The 15,952-nt window shown below is 30.8% G+C and overlaps 1 protein-coding gene across 1 annotated transcript; it reads left to right on the top strand.

Annotated features, from left to right (window-relative positions):
* Nucleotides 1–4,844: 4,844 nt before the first annotated feature.
* On the top strand, nucleotides 4,845–10,218 carry LOC107025911 (proton pump-interactor 1-like). The gene is made up of 8 exons (XM_015226695.2): nucleotides 4,845–5,009; nucleotides 6,333–6,733; nucleotides 7,069–7,263; nucleotides 7,386–7,565; nucleotides 7,692–7,886; nucleotides 8,716–8,814; nucleotides 8,890–9,423; nucleotides 9,619–10,218. Exons 2-8 carry the CDS (start codon nucleotides 6,368–6,370, stop codon nucleotides 9,937–9,939), a joined length of 1,890 nt encoding a protein of 629 aa, XP_015082181.1. The 5' UTR covers nucleotides 4,845–5,009; nucleotides 6,333–6,367; the 3' UTR covers nucleotides 9,940–10,218.
* Nucleotides 10,219–15,952: the final 5,734 nt, after the last annotated feature.

Genomic DNA, 15,952 nt, shown 5'->3' with positions numbered 1-15,952 from the left:
TAATACATTTATCACATAAATATTTTAATATGTTTATAATACAATGTGACAATTTTTTACCAAACAAACATGATATATTTCAAAAAACAATTATAATTCATATAGATTGCATACATAATTCACTTTTAATACATTTTACAGATTTAACAAAGCATTGCTATAAGTGGTGACAAACAAAAAGTATCGCTAAAATCAGTAATTATTTTTAAAAATGTATTAATTTATGTAATTTTTTCAAATTAAAAGTAGTTGGGCCCACGTAATAATACGAGAGTTAATTATATTATATTTTTAAAAATTTCTTAAATTTGATGGCATATGAATGTATCACAAAACATTGCGATATATCGTGTCTCGAATACAAACATATCTCTCAACTTTCTAACACATCGCGACTCAATTTAAGATAGACCAGTTAACATTTCGACATATTGCATAAAATGATGTATATGAGAATAACAGAGAGTAGAATTTTTTGTGATATTTCCAAATGATAGAAGATTCTAAAAAATATAACGATATAAGTTGTATATTTAGATAATTTATTTCGAAAGTTAGGCGAATAGAAGAATTTAAAAAGTAGTTGGCCCACATAACCAAAAAAAAAGGACAATCTAAGTTTAGTGGGGCCAGCCTCATCTACCGCATTTTAATGCGGAAAATGTATATATTTATTAATTAATTTCTTTTCGTCTTCAATTTTTCTACGAATTAATTGATTTCCTCTTTTTGTTGACTTATATTGGCTTTCCCAAACAGTAAAAGTTATTTTCCGTCGTTTTTATTAAAAATAGATAAAATTTGATATTTTTTCGTATCATACTAAATGACATTTTATTAAAAAGTAATTAATTATATTTTATATTAGTAAATAATTAAGTAATATGGAACATTCATCTTATATAGAACAAAAAGTATAAGTTAATCATAATTAAATTTTGGTTTTTAGTTAATTTTGCGGCTTAAAAGTAGGTGTTTAAAGACATTTTTTGCCTTTTTAAAAATACATTTAAAAATAAAAAAGCTTTTGCAAATGTGTTAGTCCAAAACATCCTCATAATTTTCATGTGTTAATTGTTCATAAATTATATTAAAGTTTTGATTAAATCTTATATCCAGAAAAAAGCTCAAATCTGAACCTCTCATTGAGAGGTAAAAAAGTAATTATCTTTCAATTATAATATTTGTAATATTTCTTTACTTCCTCCTTTGTTGACTTATTTTTAATTCACATTTTTTTCATTTTACAGTCGTGCTATTGTATTGTGAGTTTAATTAAATTTAATTCTTATATTGGAGAGTTATATATTAAAGAGTTTCTAACTAAAAGATGATTACATATTTAATAAAGTTTAAATTTGAGATTATCTTATTAAAATTGAAATAGTACTTCCTCCGTTCATATGAATAAAAAAAGATGATTTTAGTTTATAGATATATTAAATGGATAAACAAAAATGAAAATTATTTCTGAAAATACTGAACAAGTTAAAATTAACGACGAAACATTCCACGAAGTCTTGCTAGTCCATTTTTTGTTCTTTCTTGGTAAATGATGGATAAAGGTTAGTCAACTTCACAAAGGTAGGGTGCACAACATCACCATCTTAGCTTCTATATTAATCACTATTTTATAAATTATTTTTAAGATTTGAAATATATAAAATTTAAAGTGAACAAATAAAAACAAATGAAAGAAGTATTAAGCGGTGTATTCTTCGATAAGCGACTAATTGTGAGATATATATATTTTCACTGTGCTAAGCTGTTATTGAAAGCCCAGAGTCTACATAAGGCATTGTTTGGTTAGAAATAAGCTATTTTACTATGTGTCTACGATAACTTATCTCGTTAACATGGTATAAATGGTGGAATAAATAAATCCATGACTATGTTATACCTTCAACAGGATAAAATAATCCTACATTATGAGATTATTATACTTTATACTTCACAAACCGAAGAAACCCCAAGTGATATGGAAAAACTTTTCAAAACTATTTAATATAGAACTCTTTGGATTGAATCCCTTGAAACAACAACAACAATATATCTTTCGTCTAAATAAGGTAGAATGTACTTCTATCTTGTTAGGTACAAAGATCATTTTCGATAGATCGAGACTCAAGAAAAACCATTTCGTTTATTGTGGGCTTTCATCTTCAACCAATTCCTTGAAGGCTAGGCCCAATAACCACTAAGGGCTTCTTGTGATAATGGACCAAGCCCATGTATATTCCATCTCTATAATCCACTATGAAATACTCTCTTCGTTTTAATTTATTTATCTGTTTTTGAATTGACACAAAGTTTAAATAAACAAAATAAATATAAATATGTGTAGGATGTAATAGACCTTTAATCTCACGATTTCAAACATGTCATGTAGAAAGTCAAAAGAGTTATCATGAAAAAGGAAAGAGATTTCTCGCAATTTTTTTTAAAAAAGGAAAGAGACTTCTTTTATTAGCAAAACAAAAAGAAAGTAAGTCAAACAAATCGAAACACTATTACATTATATAACCGCTCATCAACATAATAACAGACATTTTTTTTATATAATGAAATATATAAATAACATATACATAGTTATTGTAACTTTCTGTATGGTACTTTAATTCACATTATATACAAAAATTTAAATATCTTAATCTTAATAGAAATAACCAAGTCTTATTAATTAAATTTTATAGGCATCAGAATATAGATTATTGTGAACATTACAGATGCAATATCACATGGCCAGTGAGAAACCCCATAATATTATAGTATTTAACTATTAGATTTAAAAAAATAATGTTAATATCAATTTATTTCGAGTCAACTATATAATAAATAATATATAATTATTGAAGTGTTGATAAGTATTTTTTATTGTAGTAAACTATTTGAGTTTATAATAAATAGTATATTTTACCAAATTCTGTTGTATTTTTTTTCTTTTGTTATCAAAATTAGTTGTGCATGAAATTCATCTGCGAATTAAATTTTAATTTTGATAATAAATAAATCTCGATAATTTTATTTTTTATTTTTATCATTTTTATAAAATTTAAAGATCGACAAATATTAAATACGAAATAATTATTAAAAAAATATAATTGTTTTTGGAATGTAGGCTAGATTGGTATTATCACAGATCCAATGGGCCATTTCTTATCTGGTTTGTTACTTCATAATCCTGTCCTTTACCTATAAAGCTATAACAATATTTGTCATATTTCTATTCTCCCTTACTTTTTTATCGTAACGTCTTTTATTCGGTGTTCGATGATTTAATTATTCAAAGGATTATATATATATAAAAATATAGAGTAAATGTATTCTTATAAAAAAAACTGTTTTTATACTTATAATTCAGATTAGACATTTCATTTTATAAAAAAAAAATATATCTTTTTCTGCTTATGTATAACTAATATATGTATTAATCCTATGCTTTAATCAATACTAATCCCATATAAAACAAATCAAAATGACCGATAAAAATGTAATCTTTCAATATTTTTTAAAAATTTCAAAATAATCCACAATTGCTATAATTTTCTTACTTTCGTCCTTCGGATAATCACTACATAGGTGAGCACTCTATGTGCGTTGTGTAATAGCTTACAAATCACTTTGAGAATGTAAATCACACTAGACAAGTATTATACGACATATTCGACTCAAAAAGCATTGAGGGGAAATCGATCCCATGAAGATCACTTCCAAACCAACTTAGTCAATCCCGAAAAACTAATCTCTCAACATATTTAAATACCTTCTCTCTCTTTGTCGATCGTCAAGAAATCAACGAATCAACTTGCTCATTATCTTGCTAAAGCATTTATTTCTATATTTGGTTCGATGAAATGGAATACTAAGTTACTAACCCTTCATCTTTCGTTCATGATATACTCAGTTTTCGATTTGAATATTGCTTTGATACACTTTACCAAACTACCCCTCAATCCCCCTATATTGTGAAAGTATTTGAAGGGTAATGTTGGTCATTTGATGTAGATGGCTTTGTTTCTCGTAATCATCGACGAAGATATGAAGTACTAAAAGATAAAAAAAAAAAAAAAGTTTCAAAACAAAAGCACCAAAACACGTGTTGAATTTTTTGGTTATGGAAATACACACATCAAAACTCAAAAAATATAAAAACCGATAATAAAACCAAATAACAAAGAAGCAAAATATTGTTTTGGTTGTCTCGTGAGTACCCACTGAATTTCTCAAAATGGCATTGTCCAAATTTTTTTAATCGCTCGATTTTCGATATTTATATTATAATTTGATTGGTTTAGATTTATGTTGTATAGGACTTTCTTCGAGGAAAAGTGCTCCCTATTAAAGATTTTTTCAAACTCAATTATTATTTAAACTTGAAAATTTTAATTAAAAAAGGAGCACTCTCATTTGATGTATCATTATATACTTTATTAAACACTTAATGCTTATCAATTATTTTTTAAAAATTTTAATCATCTGATCCAAACAAACTCTTAACAAAAAAATTCTATACATTTTGCACATTATTAAATATAGTTTATTATCACAAAAAAGGAAAAAAATAAGCTAAAAATGGACAAAAATATCACACATCCCTTTCTTTATTGTTTCATAATTAAAAGTTAATTAAAACAGTCCAATAAATATTTATAGGTCTGATCTTTATGCTTATTTGTACTAGAGTTTTTTTTTTTTTAATAATAAAAAATTAAAATACCATAATCTCTTCACTACCCCACCTACCTCCCACTCCCTATTGCAAAAAAAAAATAAAAATAAAAATAAAAATAAATAAATAAAAAAAATAATTAAAAAAAAATATTTTCAAGATTTTATAGTAGCAGAGAGAGAAAAAACTGAAGAGATCTGAAGAGGGGTCTGACTAGTTTCTTCTCTCAAAAAATCTCTCTTTTGAACGGCCCTCCCTAATTTTTGTCAAAAAGGGTATAATAGAGGGAGGAGTAACAGTCTTTTCTCTAAATCTCTGCATTTAGTTTTTGCTATACTCAGTAAGTTTTCGCCAAATTCTGTTTTGATTTGTTTCTTCTTAGTTTAACTGTTTCTTTTTTGGGGGTTTCTTTTCCATCTGTACTGATCTTGATATTTTTTAGGTAGTTTTTGTATGCTTGTGTTTAATTTCTGTATTTATGATGTGGGTTTTGTGTTTTAGGATGAGGGTTGCTAAATTTACTCGTTCTTGATGTAAAAATCTGATCTTTTTTGTGTTTCTGCTGTGTGTTGTACTGATTGTACTTGGGGGTTTAATTTTCGTATTACTGATGTGGGTTTTGTGTTTTAGGAGGAGGGTTGTTTGAATTTAACTGTTCTTGATGTAAAAATCTGATCTTTTTTGTGGTATGTGTACTGATTGTACTTGGCTCTTTAGTTTTGGGATTGATGATGTGGGTTTTGTGTTTTAGGAGGAGGGTTGCTTAAATTTTAGCATTTCTTTATGCAAAAATCTGATCTTTTTTTTTGTGCTCTAGCTATATGTGTTTTGGTTGTAATTGGGGATTTGAGCTGATTTTTCAGTTTGTTTTTGCTTTGTTTTGCATCAATGCAAGGATGATTTGGTTTCTAGCGGATTCATTTTTTCAATCCGATGGGGTTTGTTTCCTTGTCTTCAATTTTAGCATTAATGATGTGGGTTTTGTTTTTTGGGAGGAGGGTAGCTAAAATTTTGCAGTTCTTGATGCAAAAATCTGATCCTTTTTGTGCTCTAGCTATATGTGTATTGATTCAACTTGGTGGGTTGAGCTGTTTTTCAGTTTGTTTTTGCTTTGTTTTGCATCAGTGCACAGTTGATCTTTGGTTTCTAGTGGATTTAGTTTATCTATGTTAAAGATCTAATCGTTGCTTTTGATTTTGATTTTGAATTAGTTTGTATGCTGCTTTCTTTTGTCCTTTAAGGTTTATGGATTTTTTCTTATCCAGTTTCTTTCTTTTGATTGCTGTTAATGTATATGGGATCGTTTTTTTTTTCTGTGCTCAGCTTCTGAGATGATGACTCTGAAATCTTGTTGTTTATTGAGTCTCGAATGAGTAGCTGCTCTCTTAATCAAAGATCTATTTTTATACTGCTTCATAGCTTGATCATGGATTATTAGGATTCCCTGGGCTGAATCATTCTGCACCAATGGTTTAAAAAATTAGTCCATCTTGCGCCCAATTCATTATTTTGATAACCTTGGGAACTGGGCCGTATAACTTAAAAGTCTTCCATATCGTGTTATTCTTTCTGTCCTCAATTATCGTGTGTCTTCTTGATGCATCTTTCTCACCTGTGTAGTAGTTTGAACATAATTTGCTAATGTATTCATTCTTTGCTTCAGGATCAGGGACTTCTCGGTTTGTATTTCATTGAAATATGGGTGTTGAGGTGGAAGCTAAGTTAGTTCATGTTCCAGTTGAAGCTGGAACTGAACAGATCAATCTTCTGAAAGAAAATGGAAAGCCGAATCATGTTTCAGGGATTACTGAGCCAATAAAATTCGGCTCTCATGGGACTGAAGAACCTAAGAAGGAGGAAATAAGTAGAATTCCTGTGAGCAATGTTCCAAAGGATGCGGTTGAGGATTGGCCTGAACCTAAGCAGGTCCATTCGTTCTATACTGTTAAATTTCGGAGATTTGACGACCCTAAACTGAAGGCCAGAATTGAACTGGCTGAAAAAGAGCTACAGAAAAAGAACCAAGCTAGATCTCAGATCATTGAAAAATTGAAGGCCAAAAGGGTAAGTTTTTTGGTGAATCTTTCTTTGGCTGTATTTTTCAAGAGCATATTACTTGGTATCTCTCTAGTATTGTTAAAATCATGGAGTTGTTTATGACATGATCCTAAAATCAGATTTTTACCATGTTTTGCTGCGTTGAACTGGAAGTATTATAAAGTCAAAATGAAAGATCTTTTTATCCTACAGTTTTAACTAATTTCTGCAAATTCAGCAAGCTTTCGTAAGTTGATATTGCCAATTGCATGGCCCATTTTGTTAGTTGCCAATTCTTTTTCTAATTTCTGGCCTTGTGGGAGTATGGCGGCTATAATTTAATGGTCTTTGAGTATTTTCAGGCTGAAAAATCAATTTTCATTGAACAAAGGAAAGCCCTCAGTGCTGAGAATAAGGAATTTCGGAGTGCTATTGATGGTAAGATAAAGGAAATGGCACCTCTGCATGAGGCTTTGGGCCAGCTCCGTGGTTCTAGGAATGCAGGCCGAGAGAGGGGTCCTACAGTGTGTTCATCTGAGGAGGAGCTCAATCATCTTGTAAGCACTCGTTTATAACTTTACTTAATTGGTTTGTTTTGTCATTATTTGCATTCATTCCTTTATTTCATATCGTACACAAACAATGATAGTATGACATTTTCATTCTGGCAACTTTGTAGATTAAGGGTCTGCAATACCGCATTCAGCATGAAAGCATTCCTCTGAACGAAGAGAAGCAAATTCTTCGGGAAATCAAACAACTTGAAGGAACAAGGGAAGATGTTAAAAAGGTTGCTGCTGCAAGAGCACAGATTCATGAGACGATGGGTGAAAAAGAATCAATCCAGAGCCAGGTCAAAGTAAGGCCTTTATGTTATGTTTCTCTTATACAGATGCAAATATTTAGGTTTCGTGGCTGTATCGTATCATGTTAGTTTGCTGTAATCTGCATATGATAACTGCTAATCTGCCGCTGGTGTTTGTAGCTTATGAATGTTGGCTTGGATGGAGTTCGTAAGGGACAACAGGAAGTCAAGGGCAGGCTTAAGATAATAGATGATCAGATTGATGCCATAAACAAACAGATCGGCATATTGGATGAGGAATTGAAGGACGTTGTGGAGAAGAGGGACAAGACTTATGAACATATTCTGGAATTGAGAAAACAGCGTGAAGAAGGGGTATGCTGCTCTGCTTCCTGTCTTACTATTTTGGTTAAAAAAAAGGGTTCATGATACATGTTATGCTCAAATTAAATCCGATTAAAACAAAAAAAGATTCAATCCCATTGTTTTCCTTCGGTGAATCATCAACAATCAATTACATACGAGATGCTTCAATTACTGTGCTTCTACTTGTTACTGTTCTGATGCCATATGCTACCCATATATGGTCTATTGATCTATCTGTTTCCATGTTTGATTACATGTTTTTGTTGTGTTGCGTTGTCCTGTATCTTTGTAGTTGTCTTATGTGTAGGAATTTTATGAGTGATCAGAAAAATTTCTCCGTCGTCTACACTATTTTTTGTTAGGAGAGCAGGTAGAAACATTTCATTACTGGTCTAGATACACGCTTGGGCGCTGGTAAGTGACATGATGGTTGCCTGGAATTTTATAGTAATGATGACTTCTGGTTTTGCTCATATATATTTGATTTCTAACTTGCTAGTGTCTTTCGTGTATATTTGACTGACTACCGCAACTGTCCTTGGTAACTAACAGCTTCTAGAGACACACACCCAAAAAGAAAAAAAAACAGTTAAAAGGATGGCACTGAGAGGTAAGGAAGGTTGCTCTTCCCAAAAAAAGGAATAGAAAACAGTAGGAAATTTTACATCTCAAGGGAGAAGCCAGTTGATTTGTTTATGTCAACTCCCTGAAATTTTTCACGGGCGTTATTATCTTTAAAAAAATTGAAATGTTTTTTGATTACTGCAAGCGTCAAGCGTCAAGAGAAATAGTCTCTAAACTTATGTAGTCTTTATAACCAATTTCCTGCAATTTTCAGAATTCTTCTTTCTATCAAAACTCCAACGTGTTGCACAAAGTGAAACAACTTGCTGACCAAAAGGATGTTGGAGCCCTTAAAGAGCTTTCAGTTACAGAGGTATGATGTATTTTTCACCGGTAGTTGTTATATTTATGTGTTTGGTATTGACAACCATCTTTTTTCTTTCACTAGGTCGACAAGTTCATTTCTCTTTGGTGTGGTAGTAAGTCTTTTAGAGATGACTATGAGAGGAGACTCTTGCAGTCGCTTGATATTAGGCAGCTGAGCAGGGACGGCAGGATGAGGAATCCTGATGAAAAGCCACTGGTGTTACCAGAAGCACCTACTGTCTCCCGTGCTGAAGTTCCAGCAAGAGCTAATGCAAAACCCGTTAAGGAAGATCATGCACCCGTTGATGCTGCTCCGATTCAGAAAGAACAGCAAGAGGTTAGCGGCAAGCAGCTGAATGATGCTCGTGGTAAAAACTCAAAAAGCACAGAGAAAAAAGCTGTTGTTGATGATGATGAGGAAATCTATGGTTTGGACCTACACAAGGATTCTAAGCCCAAGAAAACCGAAATTGATGAGGCAACACTGAAGGAGATGAAGAAAGAGGAGGAGATAGCAAAAAATAAACAGGCTATGGAGAGGAAGCGTAAGTTGGCCGAGAAAGCAGCTGCAAAAGCTGCAAAGAAAGCTCAGCTAGAAGCTGAAAAGAAGCTCAAGGTAATTCTCTCTCTGATTCTTTATAGTCATACCATCTGTGTTGCTCGGACTCTTCAAAAATGTCAAACGAATCCAACAGGTGCAACATCGAAAGTGAAGAGTCCCTGCAACTTAGCTTTCCATTTCCTTGTAGTTTTAGGTGGTAAACGTTTCAGATTAGCCATAGACTTATGTCGTTACTTTGATCCCTTTCAGGAACGTGAGAAGAAAGCAAAGAAGAAGAGCGGAGCTTCTGCTGCTGGTCAGGAACCAATCGAGGAACCAACTGAGACACCCGAGGAAATTGCTGAGGAAGAAAATGCAGAGGAGACTGTTGAAACAGCCGTTGCACCCAAGGTCAAGGCACGGAAAGAGAACACCATCAGGCACAGAGCAACACGTGCAAGAGGCTCCGAGCTTCCCAAAGCTATACTAAAGCGCAAGAAAGCAACAAACTACTGGCTATGGGCAGCTGCTCTTGCTGCACTCGCGATTCTGGTACTTCTAGTCATCGGATACATGTATCTTCAAAAGTAGAAAGAGGCAGGCGGGGAGAGACAAAACAAAACAAAAAACAAAAACTTTGGCTTTAGTGTTTTTTTTTTGTTTACAAATACTGCAATAGCAAGTACTGTTTAGTTTGATGATAACAATATTTCTTTTTCTTGCATCCTATATAGTTTAGGATGGAAAACTCATAAATGTGTTGCTGGTAGATGTGCGGCCTATCTTGAGATTACTTACTGAGAGACAGTCTACATGTTTTTCTTTTGTTGCTGTAGTTGATATTATATTGACATTTTGCTTAATCGTCTACTTAGCATTTGATCGTAGATTTAGTTGAAACTTCAACAAAATGAATGGTTGGACATGCCATTCGATATTTTGGGAGTGGAAGTGAAATTTCACCAAAAAATTGGTATGGACTTGTGTTGTTGAAAGCCGTACTCTCAAAATCTATGATCAAACGGGAGTTCTTCTAACAGTTTCATTTGTTAAAGTTTTTAATTAGGTTTTCTTCTTTTTAATTTTTTTTTCTATAACGTGCTAGGTTTATATGAAATGTAAAGATTTTATTTTCTTATATTATCATGGTCAAGCATATTAAAAATAGGATCATCATCCATTCAGACGTTTTTAAGAGTGTTAAAAAGGTCTTTGTTATATTACTATTTTGCATTCATCAATTTAAGTAATAAAAAAATAAGTTAACATTCTTGTTCCATTATTAAATACCACAAAATTGACTCATTTTGGTATTATGATGTCCTAGTGGTAAGTTTGTGGTGAAAATGAGAAATAACATGTTACACTATTTGACATTCTTTAGGGCTTTATTTTTATTACAATGATAGCGTTAATTGTCAATCTTAACCCACCTTATCAATTCGTAAAATTATGTCTCAATTCCAAACAAGGTGCGATTGGTTATATAATATAGTGGTAGAAAGTTACAACTCAAGTTAATTTTGGACGAAAGTCAAAAACAAATTGGAGACTTAGCTTTTTTAAAAAAAATAAAAATTCAAAGTTATTTTTTCTCTTTAATAAAAACTTTATTTTTTCTATTGTTTTAAACTATATATATATACCAAAATATTTTTTAATCTTGTTACCTTAAACGTGGAAGTTAAATCTAAAATTTGACAAAAAAGAAAAAAACATTTTTTACTGTTTCGAAATGAATTTAAAGAAAGACGCAATATTATTTTATTTTTTTGTTAAAAGTTATTGGGTAATATTTATAATAATTCTATTATTATTAAAAATGGAGCACTCAAATTTGGATTCTAAGACGATACCTCATTTATAAAGACATTGAGTCAGCCCATGATAGCACATAATCAGATATTTTAGGAGCACTTGAAATGAAATCTATGGAACTAATTATGGAAATTAACAATTCTTGTGTTTTTGTAGAATTTTTTTTTTGGTAATGTATCCTATTATGCTTGTGGAACTATTTCGATCAGTGTTTTAAAAGACTTTTTTGGGACTTGCTTCGGGGCTCGCACTGGAGCGGGACTCTAGCAAAACGTGTCAAGACTCAAGTGTGAGACTTAGTTTTACAAGACTTACGCCCTAAGCGTCCGACTGTACGCCCTAAGCACGTTCAACGCTCAACGCTCGAGACTCGCCTAACTGATCTTACACAGATTATGTGTTAAAATCGTTAATTAACATTGTTGACCCTCGTAGTTGTTGAATAAATGAATGATACGTAACTTTTTAATCTATAAAGATAACAAGATTGAGAGTAATTCAAACAACAAATGTAGTATCACATATTTACTATTTGGTAACAATATGAAGGTAATTATATATTACGTAACATTTCTCTACTTTAATGATTCTTTTATTATAAGAAAGTTAAGATATTAAATTATTTATACTTGTATAGTCATGTTTTATTATTATTGGTGTAATAACATTTTCAAATAGTAATTATAATATGTTTTTTCTTTATTATAGATTATCAATACTTATCTCAAATAAAAATCATAATATAATTTCTATATATTATAGGTTTTTCATGAAAAATTATTTGTGAAATCATTGAAAGGAATTTAATTAGTAATAAAACTATAAAATTGAATATACATGAGTGATGAGACTACGCCCCGTAGATCCATGGGACTTACGCTCCGTATTTTTGGTACTATATAAAACGCCTCATCTCACCTCGCCTCGCCTCGTACCCCTGTCTTTTCAACCACTGATTTCGAAAAAGATCATTTATACGTCTAACTGTGAATCTTAATATATGAATAAAATTCTTCTATCTCAAGAAATAAAAAAAGTTGTGATGAATTATATCAATTTTAATCAGCCAAAGCAAAAACTAAAAGAGAAAAATTAATTTGTTACGTAAAATTAGAATGGGTACTGGTACTTTATTTGAATTTCCATCAAATAGATACAAATAAGTAGTATATATTATGACGTGGTTGTGATGTTGACATTCAATGATCCTGATGGTTTTAGAGCTCGAACTCGTAATCGATAAGTTATTTGTAGACTATTTTATCGTTGTTTTTAGCCAATTATTTAAATGGTCCAACAATAACAACACCAATACTCGGTAAAATCTAAAGAATGTAAAATGTACACAAGCCTTATGACTGTACCTCATTGAGGTAGAGATCTTGTTTCCTAAAAACCCTTAACCCATATGCAACAAATTTCGGTATAAAATAGAAGGAGACAATGAAGAGAATATATGAGACAACGGGAACAATGCAAAAGTAACCAAAATATAAAAAAAAATCATATGTTAATCGAAATACCATAGTCCATAAACAACATATTAGGATAGATCATAACGAAAAATAATAATAAACAATGATTAACCAAAAACAAGAACTACAATAGTACTTAGATGGTAGACTTTTTTCAAATAATAAGAGTGTTCGAACCAACTTGAAACCTTATAATTTTGTGTATGTTTATCACTATTTCACTTATTTCATTAACGATTAGATCACTCCCTCGTACAAAAATACCAAGAACAACATCACATACATTTTTATTAATGACAACATAGTCACAAGTATTTCTTCCCTACATAAATCTTTGTATCAAATGGAGCTTGTTGAATCTTAGGTACAAAAATTAGTCCTCCTCCACTATGCAAAAAAAAAAAACAAAAAAAAAAAACTTGATATATAGTACTTACTATATGGAGTCACTCAACTAATTTCAGATCCCACTCGTGAAATTACACTGAATGTGTTATAATCGTATCAACTCAACCCGTTATAATTCCACCTTATAACTAAGCATACCCACAATATCCATTTTCACATTTCACCCCATCCTTACAAACTCTATTACATTTGCCACAATTCTTAGGATCATCAATCACTCTAGTACATACCCCACCACAACAACGTTGTAACAAATTACATTTATTTTGACATTTTCCACAATTGTTCATGTCACCTAACACATTTCTACAATGTTTCTTACAACAATAAAGCATACTTGTCCCTTTATTTGCCGATACTCCATCACAAATATTATTACGATTCGCGTCACAACTTGCTCCTTTTTTTATCGTTGTCACTTTTTTCGAGCTCCTCAAGCTAGAAAAAGGTGTATCGAGGATGTAAATCGACTCTTCTTCATCGTCGTAGCGAAAAAGAGAGTTTGGATTAGCATTTGTTGATGAAATAAGGAGAATAATGGCAATGAATTTGAGTAAAATGTATGCCATTTAAAAAAAAAAAATTGTGAGTGAAATTGAAGTATGTGATATATGTCTTATATATATGATTTTGAGTTGATGGTTGTGTGATAAAATATTCCTTGTTTTAAGGGAGGGATTGTTCTCTGCTTGTGGCAGAATTAATTAGGTGAAAATTGTTAATTAATTTAATTAGTGAAAAGCTCTAGATCCTAGTGACATAAAGCTATGAATCTAATGAGGATTCCAAGGAGTAATTAGTTTGACATTTATAATTAAATTAGGTAGTGGAATATTTAAACGTGTTAATTAACATTGTTTTGAAAAAGTCTAAATCAACTATGGAAGTGTTTGTAGCAATGAAACAAAAATATTTTGTATCTACAAAACTAGTTTTAATTTGAAGTGATCGTCCAAACAAAAGCAAGATTTGTGATTACTTCAAAAAGTTTACGTCAATATATGCTTCTTTATGATTAGATGTAGGCGAAAAGTTAACGTACGTCGGATTGATAAATATTTTCTTCACATTCTTAATTAAAAATTTCAGATTCATATGAAATAAAATAAATTTTCTTTGGTGAAATGTGTTTATCCTCAAAGTGAAATTTTCCGATGCTTAATTTAAACCAGTCAAACCACAAAGCAAGCTAAAAATTAAAAAAAATTACGTCGTGCCTTACCTAATAAATCAAAATCATAAATGAACAATTATTCAGGACGTTCTATCATTATCACGAGTCCTTTACTTTCATGATATCTGATCGACTTTTTTTTTTTTTTTAATAAATAGTTGCATATAGAGTTAGTAGACCATCGCAACCACCAATAGATGGATCCACCATATAATATAATTTTTTCTACATGTTACTTATTAATGTTAAATCCTAATTAAAAATCTTTGGATGCTATTATAGGTTAACACGTCATTACAAAGTCTTAAATTGTCATTAAGATGAAAAAGGCCACCAAATGATGGTAGAGTGAAGAGTAATTTAGGTGCCTTAGTTTAAAGAGACAATAAGACATTAATTAATCTTGCTTAATACATAATCCTAATATTAATTTATTATTCACGTTGAAAGATCCGATTTCTCGGCGGGCAAACCGCGAGGCACTTGGTTTCTCACGGCCTCTCATGCTAGATCTCAGCCGACGAAAGTTTTAGTCAATTTGCAAGCGCACGATATGTGATTTCTATTATCATTACTCGATCGATCTGTTACGTATTATTTCATAATATATTATACTATATTATGTTGCGATGTATGGTATTGGATTGTTTTCCCCGTAGGGAAAATTACATGATTAAATAAATATATACTAGTTAATTAGTCACCATAGCTATAGTTTTTAGTAAATTATCAATTGCGACCAATATTCAGTGATAATTACGTGGGTTGAGGTTTCGAGTTTGTAGGATTCAGAATTTGTATGATATGATTTGTATAAAAAAAAATTATAATTTTATATTGAATAATATAATTTGTGTAATTGTTTAAAGTTCATACGTTTGTGTTTGTATAAATTTTGTTATTTTGAATTTATACAAAAATGCGAAAATTCACCTTGTTTTAATGAAGAAGACCCTACGTATTAAATTAGACATACTTCACTGCCATATGCCAATATATACTATTATTATCTACAATTTCAAAGTATTATGTATCTTATCACTAATTCCTATTATATATTGAGGAAGATCCACTTAGCTACATGTATTTTTGTTATTAGATACACTAAAATAGTGAGAGAGACGTACAAGATTTGTTATGTATACATGAGATTCACATTAGATGTATGTATCTAGTGTGATTTAGAGATACTGCATACATAGAAGAGTAATGAGCGAGATGGTAGAGAGACGTGAAAGACGAGCAAGATTTATTATGTATCTCAGATACATGCGAATCCACTTGGATGAAGTATCTACGATAAATTACACATAATTTTGACCCATGTATCTTAAGCCGAACACACTAAAATCTGGTAAGATAAGTAATATCACAACTTAGATTTCTAATTAGGTAGATTTGTGTAAGTTCCCATTTAATGAATATAATGTTTGAATATATTGTCCCTGTCGTTAATTACATGATATTATGCATCAACTGTTTGAATGATAAACATACATGAAAAGTAGAATGCGAAGTAAAACTATTATAAATAAATATATTGAAACTATCAAAGAACGATGCGATCACACTAAATTAATCAGTATATAAAATGTGACTTTTATCGATTTAAATGATACAATATAATAAAATTATGTTAACACTAAAATAAATACTATATTTAAACTAACAATACGGACAAATGAGTATATTATTGTTGTAAATTAGGACCGTAATCACTGCTGAAAAA

This window comes from Solanum pennellii, chromosome 7 (assembly GCF_001406875.1).
Source record: "Solanum pennellii chromosome 7, SPENNV200".
Lineage (NCBI taxonomy): Eukaryota > Viridiplantae > Streptophyta > Magnoliopsida > Solanales > Solanaceae > Solanum > Solanum pennellii.
The sequence above is the reverse complement of the archived record's forward strand: the minus strand, read 5'-3'. Positions and strand labels throughout refer to the sequence as shown.